The following is a 23,600-nucleotide window of genomic DNA, read 5'->3' as shown; positions in this document are numbered from 1 at the left end:
GGGGGTCGAAGTTTTACATAGGAATAAATAGAGTAAATCTTTAAAAATCTTCTTCTCCGAAACTAAACAGCCAGGAAAGCTGAAACTTGTGTGGAAGCATCCTCAGGTAGTGTAGATTCAAAGTTGTGAAAATCATGACCCCTGGGGGTAGGGTGGGGCCACATTGGGGGACGAAGTTTTACATAGGAATATATAGAGTAAATCTTTAAAAATCTTCTTCTCAGAAACTAATCAGCCAGGAAAGCTGAAACTTTTTTGGAAGCATCCTCAGGTAGTGTAGATTCAAAGTTGTGAAAATCATGACCCCTGGGGGTAGGGTGGGGCACAATGGGGTGTTAAAATTTTACATAGAAATATATAGAGTAAATCTTTAAAAATCCTCTTCTCAGAAACTAATCAGCAAGGAAAGCTGAAACTTTTGTGGAAGCATCCTCAGGCAGTGTAGATTCAAAGTTGTGAAAATCATGATCCCTGGGGGTAGGGTGAGGCCACATTGTGGGGGGGGGGGGTGTTAAAGTTTTACATAGGAATATATAGAGTAAATCTTTAAAAATCTTCTTCTCAGAAACTTATTAGCAATATAATTCTTTATAATTGTTAAGACTGTGGCTCCAGGACAATTCTTCGGCCTCACAAGAAGGTTCAGAGTTTGATGTAGCTAAATATCCCATATATAAACAATTGTAAAGGATCTTTTTGAGAACTGCAATACTCAACATGTGATATGACTATAAAAATGAAGCAGGCAGCTATTTTTTTCATTAGAATCTTTTTGTATTACTGTATTGAGTTATTGCCCTTGATTTATTGATTCTTGATTAATTTAATTAATGCATCCACTGTTAACCAATTATTGTGATGATTATTTTTATACAATAATAAATATTCAATGTATATAAGTTGTTCTGCATAAGTAGTTTTGGGTTAGGCCGGATTAGTTTGTTTATTTTTGATTTCCAATTTTTAGATACTATGAATTATTTTAGGCCGGCACATATATAGGGACAGTGTCTATTGCAATACGATGAGCGATTGTCTGGGGTTAAAATTGAACAGGTATGGATAGATTGAGTGATAGATTGAGTGTGTGGACATCCCTGCTCTATCTAATCTTCGTCTCCCTGCTTGCGTTAGGTTGAGCTGTTGGCGCAAGTGTGTGGTCATCCCTGCTTGCGTTAATGTTGGTACCTGTTGAGTTGTGTAGGTATGCGGTCATCCCTGCCTGCGTAACGTTGAGTCCCTATATATGTGCAGGAGCGGTGATTAAAGTCTGCTCTTGTGAATATTGGCAGCAATCAGGGCAATCCGAGTTCCAAGGGGGAAAAATGGATTTTATTTATACAGGATCTACATGTATTTTTGTACATTGTCCAGATTGTTTGTATTATGACTCCATTAAGCTGACTTTATCATACCTATTGTTCCTCAGGTGAGCGATGTGGCCCATGGGCCTCTTGTTAAGGATGCTAAAGAAATTTCCTACCTCACTCAAACCTGCTTCATAGATAGATGTGGTTGTTGTTGAATTATATAATATGATTTCTGTGATATAGTATTGTATGATATGGAACACTATTGCTTAATATGATACAATATCATATCATATGTAATATTGTAAAAAGTTATGTGATACGATATGAATCAATGATTTTGATATTTTATATGATATTCTATCATGATATTGCTATATACAGTATTGTATATTATAATCGATATTGTATTACATTTTATTGAAATATTCATTTATTTTTTTATCACATGACACTATTACATATTATATTGCAATATTTAATATTGTGTCCTATGGTAGACTATTTGATATTCATTAATATTGTATCATACGATATGATATTGGTTTCTGTAATATAGAATTATATCACATGAAAATGTATTATGTGATATTGTTATAAAATATAATATCATATCGTACGATATTGTTTCATATGATATTGGTTTATATGATATATTATCATGTCAAATAAAATTGTATTTTATGATATTGTAATATATATTTCTTATCATATGATACAATATGTATAATATGATATTGTATTATATAATATTTAGCTTTATCACATGATAATGTATCATTTAATATGATACAATGTTATATCAAATTGTATTGTATCATATAACGTAATATATCATAACATTGAAACGTATGATATTATATTGTATGATAAAGTATGATATTATTTTGTATGATACTTAATAATATTTGATACATAATATGATATTGTATCATAAAATACTATATTGTATTATATATTATAATAATGTATTATGTGATTAAATACTATAATGTATAACACGATACAATGCCATATCATACGTTACAATATCAAAGCTCATCATTGTTTATTACGGTATTTTATTGTATTATATGATAAATTGTAAGTATGATAGGATGCAATATTTAATTTTATATTATTGTATAGATTAACATATGAACCTATGATTATCATACGATTTTTTAAAAGATGATATACGATATTGTGTCAAAACAGAATCCATGAACATCCAAGATCATAAAGTATGATTTTCTTATATAATGATAAAGGTGGTCTCATAAAGGTGATGTTTCATATGGGTGATGCCTCTTCTCGGTGAGCTTTGTAATCTGTGAGTATCTATGTTTTACATTTTTTCCCTATATTTTCATAGGTCATTGCACAAGCTACAGTTTAAGCGGAAATTTGATTCTAAAGAACTTAAGGACAAACTGTTCCGCATTCAAAGAGAAACCCTGCCCGAAATTTTATCGATCAGATAAGGCCTACAATTGTAAGTTATATTTCTGTGTGTGTGTGTGTGTTTGTGTGTAAAACATATTATTTGTTATTTTTGTGTATAAAACCTATCAGCGTTGAGTGCACATTGATCCTTCCTCCTCAAAAAAAAAAAAATGTGTATATATATACAGCAAAACTCGAATATAACGAACACGGATAGAGCGAAATTACGGCTATAACGAATTATTATTCATGTCCCGGCAAATTTCTTATTTAAAATTTTAGAAAATTAATGTATATAACGAACACGGCTATAACGAATTTACGGCTATAACGAAGTAATTTTAAGACCCCCGCTTGCAAAATCTTAATGTATTTTATCATTTTTATAACGATTTTTTTTCCATTTCAAATTTCATTGAAAATACATGCAATATTAAGATGCATATATAAGATACTCAAATTCAAATAGTATACGGATTTTTTTTCATTAAAATGAAATGGTTATATTGACATTTTTTTGAAAATTGCGGTAATACCAATTTTATAACTTACGATAGTGTGGAAAACTGTAAGATATATATATATATATATATATATTTGAGGAGGAAGGATCAATGTGCACTCAATGCTGATAGGTTTTATACACAAAAATAACAAATAATATGTTTGATCATTGGGGCGAGCGAGGCAGGAACTACACATGCATATAAATGTATGTACATGTATCTTACATCATCTTACATCATTGTCAACCAAATTCTCGCTATTTTGACAATTACCTATGACCATCAAAGAGACTTTGAGAAAAATAAATGTAATTTTTTAATAAATTTCAAACAAAATACATTCCATAGATTTGCTCCACCCCGAAACAGTCCTTAAGATTTAGATTACTCTGTGTTTTGTAATTTGTCTGTGATTTGATAATATATGTAAACGTAATAAATGTTATCATGCTTACCTTCGAAGAAGGAAAGGCATATTGCTTTGCTGCTGTCCGTCTGTCTGTTTGTCTTTCTGTTTGTTGGTCCACCAACAGTTTTCGTTCATTTTCTTCGTAGAGGTTGCACATGCTGAATAAAATTTAGTATACAGATTGGTTTAATTTTTGCCAAATTTGGTAATATAATGCATCTTGTAATACTGATGCACTCCACAGGCATGGTTGCTGAATCGTGAGCCATATGTTTTGGATTTTAGAGGAGGTTGAGGAATTTGGTGCAGATCTCATGTTTATGTAAATGATGGTATGAGGGTCCAAAAGTAATATCACAAAATTTTTATGCAATAAAATTGTGAATAAACGGTGTAAAGTGACCAAAATGCGTGCTGTGAGATATCCACCTATTTCAATTCAGATCTGAAAATTTTAATACATTATGATAATTTTTTCTTAAGATAATGTATTTTGTAGAGCGTGAGGTAAGAAAAGTCGCTGCACGCTAGCGACGTCATTTTTAGATCTCTGGCGTTCTGGTTGAATTTCGTAATTTAGTTCTCTATTAAAATTGGACATGATGCCCTATTTTACATCTTGTTATAATATATTTGTTCAATAAAGTAACAACTCTTTTTTGATCGATGGATTAGTATAATGGTTTATTTAAAGTCCGATCAGTTTGTCTCGGTCTCTTTTAGAAGTCATGAATGTAGCTTTATGATATAGCTCATTACTTAAGAACCTAGCTTTAAGATTCATTCAGAACGTATGTCTGTCTATCTAATTGATATATAAACATACATGTAACATATGATTTTATTAGATATTGGAACCACGTTAAGGATGCCCTGTTCACCCGCTCTCAATTTTATGTTGATATATCTTTTCCAGGACATTTTCTAGTGATTTCTACAGATGGAAGAAAAAATGCATCGTATCACTATTCACATGTCCAGCCTTATTATCCCTTGATCTAGAAACAAAATGCATTGTGTAAATATCCAAAATGGACGGTAACGTTCCCTTTTTTTTAAAACAGTTAGAAAAAGTCTATGTTATATCAGTTTCAAACTATTGTGTTGTTTGGGGGTTTTTTTTCTTCAAAATTTGAAGTAATTTATTCGTAAATACACACCTTAAAAAGACGTAAATTAATGACGCGGTGATGTCACGTATATATTTTGCTGTTAACATCAATATCTGAATAAGTGTTTAACGAAATGTATTAATCAAAATTTAATTTGAATTTGAATTTTGGTAAGGACAATTTTATGCATCATTTTATACAGTACAGCGCAAGTGAGAAATGCGGTGCATAGTGTGACATTACTTTTGGATCAACCGTTGTACTTTTGTATTACAATCTGAATGGTTGATTTAACTATGTAAATGAGTAACAGAGGTAGCTACAGATACGAAGTTTATCTTGATTGTCTAGATGGTAAGGCAGATCAAAGATTTTAGAACAACTCAAATTGGAGCTTGTTACAAAATGAAGTAAATCATGTTAATACCTAGTCAGACTTAAACAGTTAATATGATGCTGGATGTGTAAATAGAGGTAGTTTCAGATACAGAATTTGATCTTGATGCTAGGGCAAGTGTAATTTTTTTTTTTTGGTTAAAACTTTTATGGTTCATATAACTTAAATTTGGATTTGAAACATAAGGCTAGCTTAAGTACAGACCCCGATCTCCATTATCAAGGATGCTATGGACACATTGTCCTACATGTATCATGATGTACCGCACTCAAATTTTCTTGGTAGATGTGATTGTTGATATATATTATTTTATGAATATGTATGATATTATTAAGTTATAGGATTATTATTGTTGTAATATGATATAATATTATTTCAACTAATTACAGTATTATATGATATTGTATCATATTACATTGTATATCTTATGATATGATAATGTTTCATGTGATAATATCTTGTATTATATGATCTTGTATTATTTAATTTTGTATCATATGATATTGTATGTAATTATATTGTATAGTATGATGTTATATAATATGATACGATGCAATGTCGAATATTATAATGTTGTTCATATGATTAAATATCATATAATACAATATGGTACAATACATATGATAGAGTATATTTTATGTTACAATATTGTGTTGTAATTTATGGGACAAAATTGTAGCGTATCATATGATACATAATCGTGTCATTTAATACAATATCCTATCATATGATGTAACATCATGTGATATAATGTCAAAGCATATTCAATAGCATAAACATTATCATTTTATATGAAACATTTTTTATGTGGTATCATATGATACAACATCATATCATGATACAATGGAGTATTGTACAATATTGTTTTATTTCATGAAATATCGTATTATTTGTTACAATATTGTATCATAAAATACAATAACATATTGTATCATGATTTAATACAATTTCATTTTCTATTTTATTCTATCATATCATAAAACTAATATTAACTTGTATTATATGAACCAATTTTGTATTATAAAGTAGTGTTTTGATAGATATTGATCATACATACATTATTACTTTTTAGCTCACCTGAGCCAAAGGCTCAAGTGAGCTTTTCTGATCACAATTTGTCCGTTGTCTGTCGTTGTCGTCGTCGCTTTCGTCGTCGTTGTTGTAAACTTCTCACATTTCACCTTCTTCTCAAGAACCACTGGGCAGATTTCAACTAAATTTGGCACCACTAGGTGGAGGGGATTCAAGTTTGTTCAAATGAAGGGCCACGCCCTCATTAAAGGGGAGATAATTGAGAATTATTGAATATTTGTTGGTATTTTTCAAAAATCTTCTTCTCAAAAACTATTCGGCCAGTAAAGCTTAAACTTGTGTGGAGGCATTCTCAGGTAGTGTAGATTTAAGTTTCTTCAAATCATGGTCCCCGGATGTAGGGAGGAGCCACAAGAGGGGGATCAAGTTTTACATAGGAATATATAGAGAAAATCTTTAAAAATCTTCTTCACAAAAACTATTAGGCCAGAAAAGCTCAAATTAAAATGGAAGCATCCTCAGGTAGTGTAGATTCAAGTTTGTTCAAATCAGAGTCCATGGAGGTAGGGTGGGGCCACAATGGGGGGATCAAGTTTTACATAGGAATATATTGAGAAAATCTTTAAAAATCTTCTTCTCAAAAACTATTAGGCCAGAAAAGCTCAAATTTAAAAGGGAAGCATCCTCAGGTATTGTAGATTTAAGTTTGTTCAAATCATTGTCCCCGGGGGTAGGGTGGGGTCACAATTGGGGGATCAAGTTTACACAGGAATATATAGAGAAAATCTTTTTAAAAAATTCTTTTAAAATACTATTTGGCCAAGAAAGCTCAAATTGGCGTGCAACCATCCTCTGATAATGTAGATTCAAGTTTGTCCAATGGTCCCTGGGGGTAGGACGGGGCAACAATGGGGTATAAATTTTTATATATAGAGAAAATGTTTAAGAATCTTCTTCTCAAAACTATTAGGCCAAGAAAGCCCAAATTTGAGTAGAAGCATCCCCAGATCGTATAGATTCAAGTTTGTTTAAATAATAGTCCAGGAGTAGGGTAGGCCCCCAATGGGGGATGCATTTTTTATATGGGAATATATAGAGAAAATCTTTAAAAATCTTCTTTTTAAAGACTTTATGGCCAGAAAAGCTTAAACTTGTGTAGAGGCATCTTCGGGTAGTGTAAATTCAAGTTTGCAAAATCACAGTTCATAGTGGTAGGGTGGGACCGTGATGGCGGTTTGAATTTTTTACATAGGAATATATAGAGAAAATCTTAAAAAATATTCTGGGAAAGTTTTCGGTCCAAAACTCAGTACTTAGTGTGAAAGCACAGGTTATGCAGATTTAAGTTTGATGACACCATGATTCCCTAGAGAAAAGTGGGGCCACGAAATGGGGGGGGGGTATATAGGAATAGAGAAAAATCTTCTTACATGTACAACAACAAAAGCGGCTTGGTATTTACCCAAAAAAGAGGTGGATAAAATTGGCAGATTTTCAATTTTTTTAGTAAGATATACTGTACTTTAGTTGTCAAGATATTTTGATACTGTTATGCTAATTTGATCAGAATTAAGGCAATTGTTGCTCGCTCACGTGAGCGATGTGGCCCCTGGGCCTCTTGTTTCAAATATATGGTTTTTTATAAGACAAAATTTAGATGAAGTATTTCGCTCAGAAGAAATTAATGAAACGAGTTACCATAATCAGGCTATTTTGTTGCGTTTATATGTGCAAAATACGGAAAATATATGTACGTTTTGATTGACCAAATAGCTGCATACGAATAAGTCTGCGTTCATATTGATGTTTCTCTATTTCAGACCCAATGTGCTATGAACTGACAAAGAAATCAACAACAGTTGCAATTGTTTCAACGTCATCGAATAAGCCCGAGACTACTGCTGTTTTAACAACTATTTCATATAACAGATCATCTAACACAAATGCGGACATGTACGTTATAACATTGTAATTGTGCATTGAAAGTAATGAGAGTATTAATAGTAAAAACGAATGCCAACAAAAAAAATTAGAATTGTGTCGTCCAATTAAGTAAAGCTTTAGTTGTTTTTGGTTTTGTTTCAAGGGGGGGGGGGGGACACTTTGTGACTTTTTGTTAACTTTTATTCTTAACAAAATTTATGAAAATTGATACTTGTTAGTGACAATTCAACAGTCAAAAAGTGGCAAAAAGGAACCTTCGGTAAAAAGGATTGTCACAGATTGGCCGTGCTGGTTGTCAGAAGGAATAACTAGTTGAAAAATTAACTACATTTTAATACTGTTCAATACATTTGTTTTTGTGATTCAGTTTTTACAGAGAATATATATTTCAGTTTTTAGCTCACCTGAGCTGAAAGCTCAAGTGAGCTATTCTGATCACATTTTGTCCGTCGTCCGTCTGTCCGTGTTTACGAGAGTGCATGTATTGGGTTCTTTTTATACTTAATTGGTACTAATTGGGTACTTTTTTCTTATTGGGTATACCCAAGAGGAAGTGTCGCTTAATCTACTTAAAATGCCTTAATTGGGTACATGAAAGTTAGTACCCAACAAAACTTAGACACTGCGACTTGTCCAATAAAGTGTCTGAAAAAGTTGCTTCTATGGACGCACCATGTATTCGCTTCTATATCATACTTTCGGAACACTAAATTTAGCTAAGCCGCGGTCATAGTAACTCCCGAGAGTTCCGAAAAGCAACCTCCGTTAATCTTGTTCTTTCAAGCGTTTGATATCACACACAACAACAATGGCGTCTGCAAGGCATAGTGAGCACGAGGTCAAGATCCAAAAAGTAAGTTTCTTGATTTATTCACACTTTAAAAATAAGTCTTGCTTTGATACATTTTGTCAAACATAAGGATATTTTACTTTATTAATCAATTTTGAACTACATTCGGATAATTATAGTAATAAAAGGACTTATGTGTATTTCGAATTTCCTCTGTCTTGATCGTCTTAACATACATTGATTAGCGGATGCCCTTTTTATTGAAAGTAAATTCAATTCAAAACCACCATTGTCCTAGCCTCTGTTTTTTTCAAAGTTAAACCCGAACTTGCTGGACTTCACGCACGAGTGACCTGAGACAATAGACAATACAGTTAAACACTATAGAGAGGCCCAAGCTGAGGGGGTATACACAGCTGTCCTGTTAAATGGGTGATTTGACACCTAATTACTGGTGCAATAATTTGATAAATAACAACTGTAATATCTCCTTGAAATTAGTAGGCTAATTGTACAAGCTAGATTAACACTGAGACATCGTAAGGTTATCTAAAAAATAGAATTAACACAAAAGAATATATTTTATGGAGATAATTTGAAATTTCAACACCGAGGCATCTAAAACCATGATTTGACTAAAGAAACAGTTTAATAAAAAACTAGATGTGAAGTTTTCCTATTCTTTTCTAAGCTTTTAAGCTATCGTCAGATTAACCAGAATTTTCTCTGTTTCCCAAAAAACGTAACTACACTTCTTGAAGAATGCAGAAACTTAATTAATTCATAATAAAAGATTGCAATATTTTTTTGCAGATTTTAAAGCCACTTGATTTTTAAAAACCCTAAAATAACAATTTCAATATCCAAATTTCTGTGGTAAAAAGGGTTTAATAATTTTGCCATCAGTTGTCTACTTATTTTTTTTTTGATTGAGAAGTGGACAGGCATAGTCTACACTCATGCTATGCCTGTCTACTTCTCAAAAGAGAATATTGTCTACATTATACATGTCCTATGATTCATTACTGGATACAGATGTGTTCAAGTTTACATATAGCCTAAATGAAATAAAGAATTTTTAATGCATTATACTTTAAAACTAGTCAGACTGTTCTAAGGGATGAAAATAAATGTAAATCAATTTAAGAGAGAAAAAAAATGAAAATAAAATATTGAATAACACTTTATATGTGAATGCAAAAGCAAATCATTTTTTGTACAATAATATTGTTTCATTACAGATCTTGAGGTCACATTTGATTACGATGCAAAATTTTCCTTAAAATACGCTTGTTTCCAAGGATTAATGATTTATAATATTACCGCAAAAAAAGGTGCCTCTTTCAAGGTTTTATAATATTTACCGCAGAGAAAAGTGCCCTTTTCACCATTATTTAACATGCCCTTTTCAAATCCTAGATTTAACACTATACCAGGCTATATATTAAAAACTATATTATTTATGAAAGTGAGAAATCGTAAATGTGGATTATGAATTTTTATACTATGCTAACATCTTGTATATTTTTGACGATGAATACATTGTTGGGTAAAATAATATTAATAAATCGCTTGTCCAATTTTTTTGTTGGATATCGTGAATCAGTAAGTCCATTATAAGTATAAATATAGAGATATATTTGCATTTTTATTATGCACAGGTGGATCAACTACCAAGAGAACAAAAGATGTGCTAATTTTAAGGTAAGAGCATATAATGATACGTGCCACATTAAATATTTTACTTTCTGTAGTAAATTGAAGGTAAAGAACATGGCGGTAGCGTGTTGTGAGGACCAAGCTGCTATGATTGTTGGTATCTTACACTTGTAAATTCATGTGTATTTGTGTGTTTGCATTTTAAACTCTAGATTAAATGGCCATAAAGAAACAAGAAGTTTGGTTTCTATGGTTAGAACACTGACAGGTGTACATCAAATAAATAGTGAATGTAACCTTGGCTTGAATTTAAGCAGAAGCATGACACAATGATCAAGCCTTATGAAATTTTTTTTAATCGATTTCCTTGTATTTCAGGAGATGCTGTAGCTCTTCTCCTGGATGGGGGTGTTTGGTGGCCAGGAGCATGTTCCTTGACGGAAAAAAGTAACCGTTTGTTGTAAAGGTGTTTGAAAATTTGGTTTCTGGAACTTGATAAATTGGGAAAAAAGCACTTTTCAGTTGCAATTAATTGAATAAAACTTTCTTGTAGTGATAGAAAAAGAAGACATACAGGAAAATGAATAAGAGGATACATCACTTCGAGGAAAGAAAACCTCCTCATCTAGTAAATATTTTTTTTCTTCATATCATACCACATGACTGATTTGAGTTAATCTATTAATTCAATTAACTTTTCTAATTTCAAACTCCATCCAAACAGGATATTATCAGTCAAACTTTGTGTGCAAAGTAATTAATTGTAAATGAGGCCAAGTGTGTGTTTAAGTCCTTGTTAAGATATGATTTGAGTTATTTTATTTTCTATCTATATTTCATTAACATATTTTATGTGACGTACAAATTTGTTTCATTGCAGCATGAATGAAATGGACGGAGGCTGAACTGGAGGAGGTTAAGGAATATTTCAGAGAATGTCTGATCTCGAACACCACTCCAGGAAGAATAACTTGCAATATGTGGATAGAGGAAAGCAGAGCTAATATAATAAGCTATGGGAAACTCTAAAGAAGAAAGTGTGGAGTCTGCCCCCCCCCCCCCCCCCCCCAAAAAAAAATAAAAAATAAAATCACCTTGACAGTTTTTGGATCTAAAATCTACAGCAAAACTTAATTATGTAATGATGTTTGTTTTCATCTTCCTCCTTGCTCTTATTACAGTGAATTTTTATTTTTTTAGTTTTGAGACAATTTTTTTTCATTTTCATCACCGTTTACCATACTTTTCACTGAAATTGAATCAATGGTAATTTCTTTTATTGTGAGAAAGACATGCATTGTATCTTTTTAGAAAGGATGTAATCAGTTTGAGAATGTTATCATTCAAAAGTACATTTTCATTTAATTGGACATTTGATGAGAATTTTGTTTGATCAAGTCAAATTATTGCAAGATTGCAATTTATTTAGCAGTATGGTAGTATAAAATTATTTGTAGTATTTTCATGGATTTTCTTCATTTGATGAGAACTTCTTTTATTAAAGGAACTGATTGCCAATTTTTGTAACTAAGCACTTGATTTATTTAAGACACCGTTTGCCCTTTGTCATAAATATATCTTTGTATCAAAGCCTAGATTATTATCTTTCTGTGTTTTGAAGATAAAAACAAAAGAAAGTTGACACCTCTTAGTTTGGTAATTACATATACTTTGTGGTAGATGAATTGAAGGTTTGTGGACAAAATATTTTCATTATATTGCTTGAATTTTCTTGAACTGTGGCCATGTTGCAATTATTTAAGATCCATGCTAAGAAAAATTGTTAATTACTAAATCGTCATTTGCATAACAGCCAGGTAGTTGCAAAATGATGGTACATGTACCTTGACCTATCATAAATTGATATTTGTAAAGGTTTCTAGACCAGATATGTAGTGTTCAAAAAATATTTGAACTATTTAATGCTTATAATGCTTATGAATGCCAATTGTTTTTTGAAAAATAAAAACGAAATGTTAAAATCTCTTGAGATTTGCTTCTTGTGATTCACTGTGGTTATACATTCCTCGTATTTAATTAGGAATCTTCAGTACAAAACAAGGGCTATATAAATGCCCTCTACTGATTGGGTTGTATTCTAATGCAGGAGAACAGATATTGAAGAAAAATGCCGACAGATGTTCCAAATATCTGTTAAGTTATATATCAGTTAAGGAAGATAGGTAACAAAGAGGATTTGGAGAGCAAGGTGTCAAGATCTTGTTGGGTTGTATTTCAATTAGAGAAAAATAGGTTACCTACAGGATTTGGACCGTGTCCAATTCTTGTTGAGTTGTATTATAGTTAAGGAAGGAAGGTAACCAAGAGGATTTGGACAGGTGTCCAACTTTTAGTGGGTTATATTCCAGTAAAGGAAGAAAGGTAACCAAGAGGATTTGGACAAGTGTCCAACTTTTATTGGGTTGTATTCTAGTATAAAAGGAAGAAAGGTAACCAAGAGGATTTGGACAAGTGTCCGACTTTTGTTGGGTTATATTCCAGTAAAGGAAGAAAGGTAACCAAGAAGATTTGGACAAGTGTCCAACTTTTATTGGGTTGTATTCTAGTAAAGGAAGAAAGGTAACCAAGCGGATTTGGACAAGTGTCCGACTTTTGTTGGGTTATATTCCAGTAAAGGAATAAAGGTAACCAAGAAGATTTGGACAAGTGTCCAACTTTTAGTGGGTTGTATTCTAGTATAGGAAGAAAGGTAACCAAGAAGATTTAGATAGGTGTCCAACTTTTATTGGATTGTATTTCAGTAAAGGAAGAAAAAGTAACCAAGAGGATTTGGACAAGTGTCCGACTTTTGTTGGGTTGTATTCCAGTAAAGGAAGAAAGATAGCCAGGAGGATTTGGACAGGTGTCCGATTCTTTTTGAGTTGTATGCCAGTTAAGGAAGAAAAGTGGCCAAGAACATTTGTACAGGTGCCCAATTATTGTTGGGTTGTATGCCAATTGGAGAAGAAAGGTAGGCAGGAGGATTTGTACAGGTTTCTTATTTCTATTGGGTTGTATTCCATTGAAGGAAGACAGGTAACCAAGAGGATTTGGACAGGTGTCCGATTTTCATTGGGTCATATTCCAGTTAAAAAAGAAAGATAGCCAGGAGGATTTGGACAGGTGTCCAATATTTATTAGGTTGAATTCCATTTAAGGAAAATAAGTAATCAAGAAAATTTGGACAGGTTTCTAATTCTTGTTGGGTTGTATTTACATTGATAGGATACAGGTAACCAAGAGAAGCTGGACAGGAGTAGAATACCTGTTGGCTACTTGTTTGTATCAAATATGAATGGGACTTTATCATAAGACTTGCTTAGTTTTCTTGTAATGAATAACATGCTTTTCAGTAGGAAGCACTTTAAGGTAAATTGTAGAAGGAAATAATATTTTTTTATCTTAGCAAAACAACTTCACAAAAAAATAGTTTGCCTCACACAAAACATTTGCAGTTTTGTCACAATATACCTACAAACAATAAAACAAGCATTAATTTGGAATGAATAAAGAAAAATAAAAAATGAATTCAATAAATGTGGACACTTAAATATATTTACCCAATTAGATTAAAACAGTTACAACCCAAAAACTACACTCTCGTATGTACGGTTTTTTCATATCCAATAAGCAATATCCAACAGAACTTGGACTTGACGAACCCAATAAATAGCCTAATGTGTGTCTGTCCGTCCGTCTGTCCGTCTGTCTGTCTGTAAACTTTTTACATTTTGAACTTCTTCTCTAAAACCGCTTATCCAATTTCAACCAAATTTGGCACAAAGCATCCTTATGGGAGGGCGAATATAAATTGCAGAAATAAAAGTCTGATCTGTATTCAAAGCGGAGAAAACTTTGAAACTGTAGAAAAAGGGGGGTGCATTTTTAAAAATCTTCTTCTCAAGAACTACCGAAGCAAATTCAACGTAGTTTAGCATAAATTATCCTTATGGGAAGGAAAATATAAATTGCAAAAATTAAGGGGTAATTCTGTTTCAAATCTGAGTTATTACGAAAATAATGATAAAGGAAAGGCGTGTTTCAGTTCGGCATCCGGTAAAATGGGTAGGCCAGACTTGGCCTGGGCAAAACAAAAGATTGGCAGTTATTAATCTGCCAATCTCATTAAAATTTCAGGATATTTGATGGACTAGTATATTTGTATTCGCTGTAAATATTGCTGCAAAATAATGCGTATTTGGAATTGACGATTACCGATCTGCCCCGGCTTTTATTTTGCTACGGCCCAGGTTTGCATGCCCATTTTACCAAGACCCGTATTCCATACTTCTAAAACGAGGTTCTTTGTTTAAAGCAGCCATGACATTATACGAAAAAGGGTCGATCTGACTATGATGAATCTGCTTGTTGTGCAACAGTTCGCGTATGAAGGGAAATTTTGAAACATGCAAAATATATTGGTGCCGATTTTGTGAAGTAAATTGAGGCTAAATATTTCAATGTGTTGACAGTTTTCACACATGACGTTGGTGTTAACTTGTTCTGATTTTCATTTCGTTTTCATTATTTACGCTTTGTAACCTGGAAACTATCGTCTGTATTTCGTGATTTTTACGTATCAAATCAAACAGATACTTCGGTAAATCAAACAGTTAACTGTTTACCTGCGCAAATTAAGCAAAATCTGATGTAGGGGTACTGAAATACAATTCATTCTATCGGTAATTCGGCATTATCTTTTGCGTAATGGTAGATTAATGCAATAGGTTTTGTTGAGATGCTCGACATTTTCTCGAGTTTAGTCAGTTTAAATAGAGTTTGATATCGCTGACGGAAATATGTAGGTATATACATGTATATATATGATTCATATCGAAAAAATAAATTGTGTTCTTTATTTGTTATACATGTAGTGCATGTTTCTTGTGTTTAATTGTTTACAATTTATTTCTATTTACTAACCATATTTGAGTGTTAAGCTTCGAATTATAAGCAACATACAAAGATTTGCTCACAATTCTGTGTTTGTACACAGATCTTAAAAACTAAAGATTAAAAAAGTAAAAAAATTTGTCAATATTTATTAAGAAAATTTTCAAAGTCTGTTCTTCCAGAAACCAACTTCAACAACTTATTGTATTGTAAACTTAATCTTTTTAGCTCATCTGAGGGTGGGGCCACAATGGGGGGTCGCAGTTTAACAAATGAATATATAGAGGCACTCTTTAAAAATCTTCTTCTCAGAAACTAATCAGCCAGGAAAGCTGAAACTTGTGTGAAAGCATCATCAGGTAATGTAGATTCAAAGTTGTGAAAATCATGGCCCCTGGGGGTAGGATGGGGCCACAATGGGAGATCGAAGTTTTACATAGGAATATATAGAGTAAATCTTTAAAAATCTTCTTCTCAGAAACTATTCGGCCAGGAAAGCTGACACTTGTGTGGAAGCATCCTCAGGTAGTGTAGATTCAAAGTTGTGAAAATCATGACCCCCGGGGGTAGGGTGGGGCCCAAATGGGGGATCGAAGTTTAACATAGTATTATATAGAGTAAATCTTTAAAAATCTTCTTCTCAGAAACTAATCAGCCAGGAAAGCTGAAACTTGTGTGAAAGCATTCTCAGATAGTGTAGATTCATAGTTATGAAAATCATGACCCGGGTGTAGGGTGGGGCCACAATGGGGGATCGAAGTTTTACATAGGAATATATACAGTAAATCTTTAATGCAGTGGATGCATCCTCAGGTAGTGTAAATTCAAAGTTGTGAAAATCATGACCCCCGGGGGTAGGTTTCGGCCACAATGGGAGGTCGATGTTTAACATAGGAATATATAAAGTAAATCTTTAAAAATCTTCTTCTCAGATACTAATCAGCCGGCAAAGCTGAAACTTGTGTGGAAGCATCCTCAGGTAGTGTAGATTCAAATTTGTGAAAACATGACCCCCGGGGGTAGGTTTCGGCCACAATTGGAGGTCGATGTTTAACATAGGAATATATAAAGTAAATCTTTAAAAATCTTCTTCTCAGAAACTAATCAGCCGGCAAAGCTGAAACTTGTGTGGAAGCATCCTCAGGTAGTGTAGATTCAAGGCTGTGAAAATCATGTTCCTCAGGGGTAGGGTGGGGCCACAATGGGGGGGGGGTCAAAGTTTAACAAAAGAATATATTGGGTAAATCTTTAAAAATCTTCTCAGAAACTAATCAGCCAGATGATTCTTTATAATTGTTAAGACTTTGGCCCCAGGACAATTCTTTGGCCTCACGAGAATGTTCAGAGTTTGATGTACGTTTATATCCCATATATAAACTATTGTTAAGGATCTTTTTGAGAACTGCAATACTCAACATATGATATGACTATAAAATCATCCTGTTAGAAAAGGGACTAATGATTATAAACATAAGAATATCCAGGGGAAAATGGATTTTATTTATACAGGATCTACATGTATTATTGTACATTCTCCAGATAGTTTGCATTATGACTCCATTAAGCTGATTTTATCATACCTATTGTTCCTCAGGTGAGCGATGTGGCCCTTGGGCCTCTTGTTTTATCACTTATTGGCTGGTCCGTAATGGCGGCCTCGGTTGGCTCACAAAACCATCCGTCCGTGTATCCGTGTAAGACAGGCCAAAAGTTGGTGAATCTTGACTGTTGTATAGTTGAATGTTGAATGTGGTTCCATTTTTCTAAAGGCTTAGTTCCTTGGATACTGAAGTATTGTAATTCTGATATACTATGATACTGGATACTGGAATACTGCAAATTGTGGTACTGGGATCTATTAATAGTATACATTTCATAACAGTATTGGTAACATACATTGGGGTTATATTCTATGCACGTTTTTCCACATACATATACATTTCTTTACACATATACTTTAAGTGTATTTACTTATATTATACATGCATACTTTTACTTATGTTTTACTTATATATTTTTATACTTGTACTTTACACATACTATATATATATTATACAACTAGCATGTTTACTTATACACTGAATTCACACAATTACAATTGTTTACGAATTTACAATGATTACGGAGCATTGTTACTTTACAGCTACTTCGTATACTTTATAAACATTACCAGCTGTTATATACTTAAACAATATGTTAAGTTTAAAACAACTTTATGGAACAAATGAACACAAACACAAAAAGGAACTTGGCTGTCATTGCAACTGAAATTAACAATAAACACACTTTAAAATAAAACTCTCTTACCTCATAAGTGAGAAGAACCTGTTTAGAATATGCTCAGATGTAAAATCTTTGTTGAACAAACTCTAGTACAGGACAGTATGTCCTTCTCAGGTGCCTGCTACGCCCAAACTGACTACACTAGCACGGGTATTTAAATGCATAACCAGTTGAGTGAGTTTAAGGTATCCAATCCATATTAGTACCTTAAATATCCATCATATGTTTAATACTTTGATATTGATTTAAAGCATTTTAGAATAGAAAAAGATTTAACGAAAGAAATTTTCAAAAATATCATTAACTAAGCAGTAATGAATCAATGAAGATTGCATTGTGGTCTTTGGAGACCAGTACATTTTTAAAAATAAAAAAGGATATACTAGGAATATCAATAAATGCTTTGGTGGAAAGATGTATTTTGTCCTCTGAAATACAAAAACTATTGAAAAATAAATTTTATACCGTATAGATTTTTAAAAATTTAATTTTTACAGAATAAAAGCAAAGGCAACTCTTCAAGAAAAGGAAGAGGTCATTAACTAGGACACATTCCACTCTTACATATTGATACTTAAACATGACAAATGTGTCCAAATATACTGAGTATTAAACACATACATATCTGTTATGCGCCCAGATTTATTGAATCGGGGGCTTTTATGGATCGGATACCTAAGGTACTAAAAATAAATCTATGGACACCTGATGTTGATTATATATATATATATATATATATATATATATATATATATATATATATATATATATATATATATATATATATATATATATATATATATATTATACAGGTAAAAACTATTGCGGTGTGGATATTAAATGTGACAAGGATTCAAAATGATTAAAAAGGACAACACCTTCTTTCAAAGAATATGGACATTTGTTGGTATATTTTAACATATTATTTTTAACATCAGGGCCAGTTATGCGGAAATGTGTTTAAAAGCTTCCTCTGCTAGTAAAGATTCAAATTTGTTCAAATTATGATCTCCAGGGATGAATGTAGCCACAACTACATTTTGTAAGGGTTTGAATTTTCACATGGTAATAAAGAGACAAACATATTTTAAAATATTCTGCTCAAAAACTGAAACAACAAAAGGGTATCGATTTTTAACATACGAACAGGTAGTAAAATATTTTCAAACAAGATCTACTGTAACTTCTAGAAGTCCAGATATTTTGTATTTAATAATACAGCTTTTTTTGGTCAGAGTTATCATGGCAATTGTTGCTCATGTGAGGTTAATGGGCCTGGGTCTCTTGTTTATTTTATCATTGAAAAGAATTTTGTTTGAGCACTGTATAATTCCCCAATGTAGGTATATCGTTACAGTGTTTTATTTATTTGTATGAATCATAAGACCACGATGCATTAGGAACCACATATTATTTCAAGTCTTCCCCGAAGTCACATTGGTATAAGCGCTTACTTTCATAATATCACATAATCACCATGGCATCAAGATACATATTTTTCCAAAAATAAAATCTTTCAAAGTTTCTAATATGTCACCGTAAGCAACGTAATGACATCAGCCGATGCTGAAAACATGACAGAGTCAGCTGCCCGAGAGAAGTTACTCTATGTTATTATGTTACGCTTATGAGTAGAACTTTCTAGTTCCCTAATTAAAAATGTTTGAATGCTTTAATTGTATTGTGTTGTTTTTCATCGAAAATATTGTTTGTTTTAGGTCGGGAAAAGAAGAAATGATTGCGTTAACAACAATTACGTTTGTTACTGTAGGAACTCTATTACTAGTAATATTTTTGATTTATCTCTGGAGGAAAAGGTGGAAAATTATTTGTAATAAACACTGTCGAAAAGGTAAATATGTTAATTACGTCATTGCATTTCTTATCAATTTTTTTATATATAACACAATATGAATCTGGAACTGTTAAAGATGTTTTAGCTTACCTAAGATAAAGGCTCAAACGAGCTTTTCTGACTGAAACTTGTCCGTTGTATGTCGTTGTCGTCGTAATGCTTTCACATATTATCCTCCATAACCACTACAATAATTTCAACCAAACTTAGCATAAATCATTGTTGTGGAAAGGGCTTTCAAATTTGTTCAAATGAAGGACCATGTATTCTTCAAAGGGGAGTTAATTAGGAAAGACCTAGGGTAGGGTTGGGAAGTTAAAATATTTTCTTCTCAAGAACCAAACAGAACCAAGCAGCCTGTGTTGCCCAAACTTTAAAAATAACGTTCTGATATACTAGTATGGTAGATTTCAATTTGGCCAAATCATGTCCAAGGGGTTAGGTAAGACCCCTTACAGGGCTTCGAAGTTCATAAGTCCAAACAACACTTTGATAATTCCTCTGGGGAACGAAAATGCTATAATTTGTCAAAAAAAGACTAAAGAAACTACATTTATAATGCCAAATTACATGTATTAGGTAGCATAATTGGGCGAGGAAACAAGGCTCAATATAATAAATTAGGTTTGTAGTGATGAATTTTCAGTGTTAATATCAGTTTCAAATAAATACATTAAGGGGTTTGAAATTCTAAAAACGCGCATTTTCAGAGGATTAATGACAATCTTTAAGTTCTCCTTAAATATAACTTAAAGGTGCTTAAAGGTAGCTTAAAGATGATCTTTAGGCCACCTTTAAGCTATATGTGTTGCTTAAAAGTGACTTAAACAAAACGTAAAGATGGCCTAAAGGCAGCTTAAAGACTGTCTTTAAGCCATATTTAAGCCACCTTTAAGGACACCTTATAGGTCCTTAATGTCCAAACTTCTTTAAGCCAACTTTAAGTCACTTTTAAGCCAACTTTAAGCCATAAAAAAAATTAAATTCAATATTGTGCTTATTTAACCAACAACTTTTATCAACTTTATGACAGAAAAGGTATTAAAACGGTTTTTTCTCTAGAAAATGAAATGAAATTCACCTCACTCCCCCTGCGCCACGGCAACTTAAATTTTATTGGTTGTTATATCCTATTTATTACTTGCTTTTGAATCAATATAATGAGTGTGCATTTTTTACTTGAAAAGATTTTGACTTCCATTCAGTTTGTAACAATGAATTATATCTAATTTATAAATTACATGCATGCATTTTTTTAGAATGAAATACGGAACTTGGTCTTCAGTGAAAAAAATATTTAATACCTAAATAGAAACTGTTAGGCTTACTAGTACTTATAGTCAATAAATTTAAAATGGGTAGATATACGTTCACCTAATTCCTAGCTAAATGAAATGCAAGGAAGAAGAAACTTTTTTTTAAATGCATTGAAATTATTAGGGTATATCCATTCTATAACAAACAATATTACCAATTACTGGTGACTTATTTACTGCATGACATTGTGGCAATTGCAACTGATATATACATATACATGTACATGTACATACAATTGTATGATGTACCCGGCTTGGTATGTGACATATTTACTCTTATACATATATTTAAATAACCCCCATTTATGATCACCGGTACAGTAATTAATAATTCTCTAGATTTTACTCTTACATACATCTTTAATTTGAAGACGTAACATTTTTAAAACCCAGAGTTAGGAAATAATACTTTGAGAATGAATTACAAATGTAAACTAGAGCAGAGCTCGTGGCAAAGCCAGGAGTAGGTCTTCCGTTGTTGCTGCGGGTTAAAAATATATGTGATATGGTGTCAAACGATTATAATGACTAAACTTTCAGTTCCGCTTTTGTTATAAAAACGGGTCGTGATTGAAAACCTGTTTATAAAATGTGTTTTGAACAAGACAGGAAGAAAATGTTTTTGGAAAACTATTTGTCGAACACAATCTGTGTAATCGTTTCAAAAATTCTATAAAAAGTGAGATGTTTAATGGCGAGTTAAATTTTCAAAGGGTAGCAAGCATTGTTATAAACAGAATGTACTCATGATTCATGTCAGGAATTGTATTTTTTTTTTTAAAACCTAACCCGCCTACAAAATACGTAACCTTTTTCTCTCAGATAACTTGTTTATTTAAATCTTTCTAAATTTTTGAAGACTATTTGCAAGTTTAAAATTGTAACGTGCTGACAAAATTTAGTAATTTGTCAAAATTGATGACATCTTTGAGATTTTCTACAGGGAAATGTGTGTCGTCTGATATTATTTAATGATACGAGTAGAGTTGGACATTCAAAATAATATATAATCAGCTAAAAAAAAGATGAGCGGGAGAATTTATGCAAAAGCAAGCATCTAAATTTTACACCAGATGGTGCTGTTTCAGAGGGACACCGCTATGTAATGTGAATTAAATAACCTTATTTACAGAAATGAATATTACTTCTCTCGACGATTTAATAATATGCAAAATCCTTATTTTTATGTCAGTGGGTTGACTAATTAATTTTTAAAAAAAACTTCAATTGCGCTTGCGTAAATTGGAATTCTGGGAAGGAATTAGACAGTCCGTGTTAGAGAAATTCGAATAAGTTATGAAACTGGTCAGTTTCTATATCAAACTGTGCATTGTTGTATTAAAAGACTATCATTGGTATCGTCTGTAGCCATGGTCCGGAATCTGTATGTGCAGTCATACATTGTATGTACATCGATACACCTATACCTCCTCACATACAGCCATACAAATGAGGGTGCAACCTTCATATACACAAGCATATTAGTATTATAGTTCTGGAAACTATTTATCTTGTATTTTAATATATTGGGTATTCATTGTTCACATAAAAGCCACATATATTCCACTGGCTGTAGCTAACCTTGTAAGTAAATTAAGTTGCATTACAACCTCATAATACAAAACTTCAATTATTTTTTTTTTTAAATCAATTTCCATACAATTAGCAATAAATAAAATTCCCAATAACGCACATCTATCTAACTTAGTGTAACTTTGAGAAGCGCATATATTTTTGGGAGGCAGATATGTCGCTATATTATAGTCTACAAGTCAAGTGAATTATCATGGTCTTTCAAAGAAATAAGAAATCCGTCGACAGTTGCAGTACTTTGATGATTTCTATGGTGATCGACTGCATTGCTTAATGTAGTCGTATTTCCGAAGAACAAAATTTTCTTTGTCTTCAAACTTTTAATTATAATATATTATGAATTATTATGTTCATAACTATAAAAGTTTAGCGTGTTCAACATGTTAATTTATTAGCCACATTCTTAGGTTACGATTTCACATCTTTAATGTGAAGATGATTGACTTCGAATAATAGTCTTATTGTTTATAAAAGCACCCTTCCAACTGTTACTCAATTACATATGTTCTGAGTTGTGTGCGCTGAAGCGACACAAGATCTTCGGTCGCACGTGGCGATTAAATTAACACAGACTGACCGAATAAACACACGGGTGGGAAAATTAAACACGTTGAGAAGAAAATGTTACACATAAGAAGAAGTCACCAGCAATTTTTTTCGACAGATCTGGATATCTTTTCGCCAATTTAAAAAAAATCCAGCGCGAGCACTTGTCAGAGGGACGGGAGGAGGGGGGAACGCAGCACTGAGTTCGCTTCCACACTGAAACGAACAACCATGTAGAAAATCTACAGAGTGATTAATTTGTGACTGATAGAATCTAATCTATAATATTCTTTTAAATAATCATCAAATGCCTCAATTCAGGATAATTCAGGACATTCTTTTATCGTGCTTGCACCTACCGCAAACATGTAACATGAAACTTTGATTATAATTTGATTTGATTTTTAAACTACCTTGTACGCTATCCTTGAATTAAAATCAATGCTTAATCAACTGTACAAGTAAAAATAATTAATTTATTTTCGTCATAAATCTATATAATAGTTGAAAACGTAATAAAATAGAGTTCT

The 23,600-nt window shown here is 32.3% G+C and overlaps 1 protein-coding gene and 1 long non-coding RNA gene across 3 annotated transcripts in view; both read left to right on the top strand.

The window, feature by feature from the left end:
- Nucleotides 1–23,600, top strand: part of LOC136271551 (uncharacterized) — an 83,798-nt gene that overhangs the window by 26,851 nt on the left and 33,347 nt on the right. For both annotated transcript variants that reach the window (XM_066071784.1, XM_066071785.1), the window contains exons 4-6: nt 2,665–2,784; nt 8,012–8,144; nt 19,479–19,612. In XM_066071784.1, coding sequence (XP_065927856.1) covers nt 2,665–2,784; nt 8,012–8,144; nt 19,479–19,612 — 387 coding nt within the window. The remainder of the gene's footprint in view (nt 1–2,664; nt 2,785–8,011; nt 8,145–19,478; nt 19,613–23,600) is intronic.
- LOC136271514 (uncharacterized) lies at nt 8,559–12,569 on the top strand. The gene is made up of 5 exons (XR_010709402.1): nt 8,559–8,988; nt 10,587–10,629; nt 10,963–11,031; nt 11,138–11,212; nt 11,465–12,569. It is a non-coding gene; the product is annotated as an uncharacterized lncRNA (long non-coding RNA).

Source organism: Magallana gigas, chromosome 9, assembly GCF_963853765.1.
Source record: "Magallana gigas chromosome 9, xbMagGiga1.1, whole genome shotgun sequence".
NCBI lineage: Eukaryota > Metazoa > Mollusca > Bivalvia > Ostreida > Ostreidae > Magallana > Magallana gigas.
This window is presented reverse-complemented; position numbering and strand designations above follow the sequence as displayed.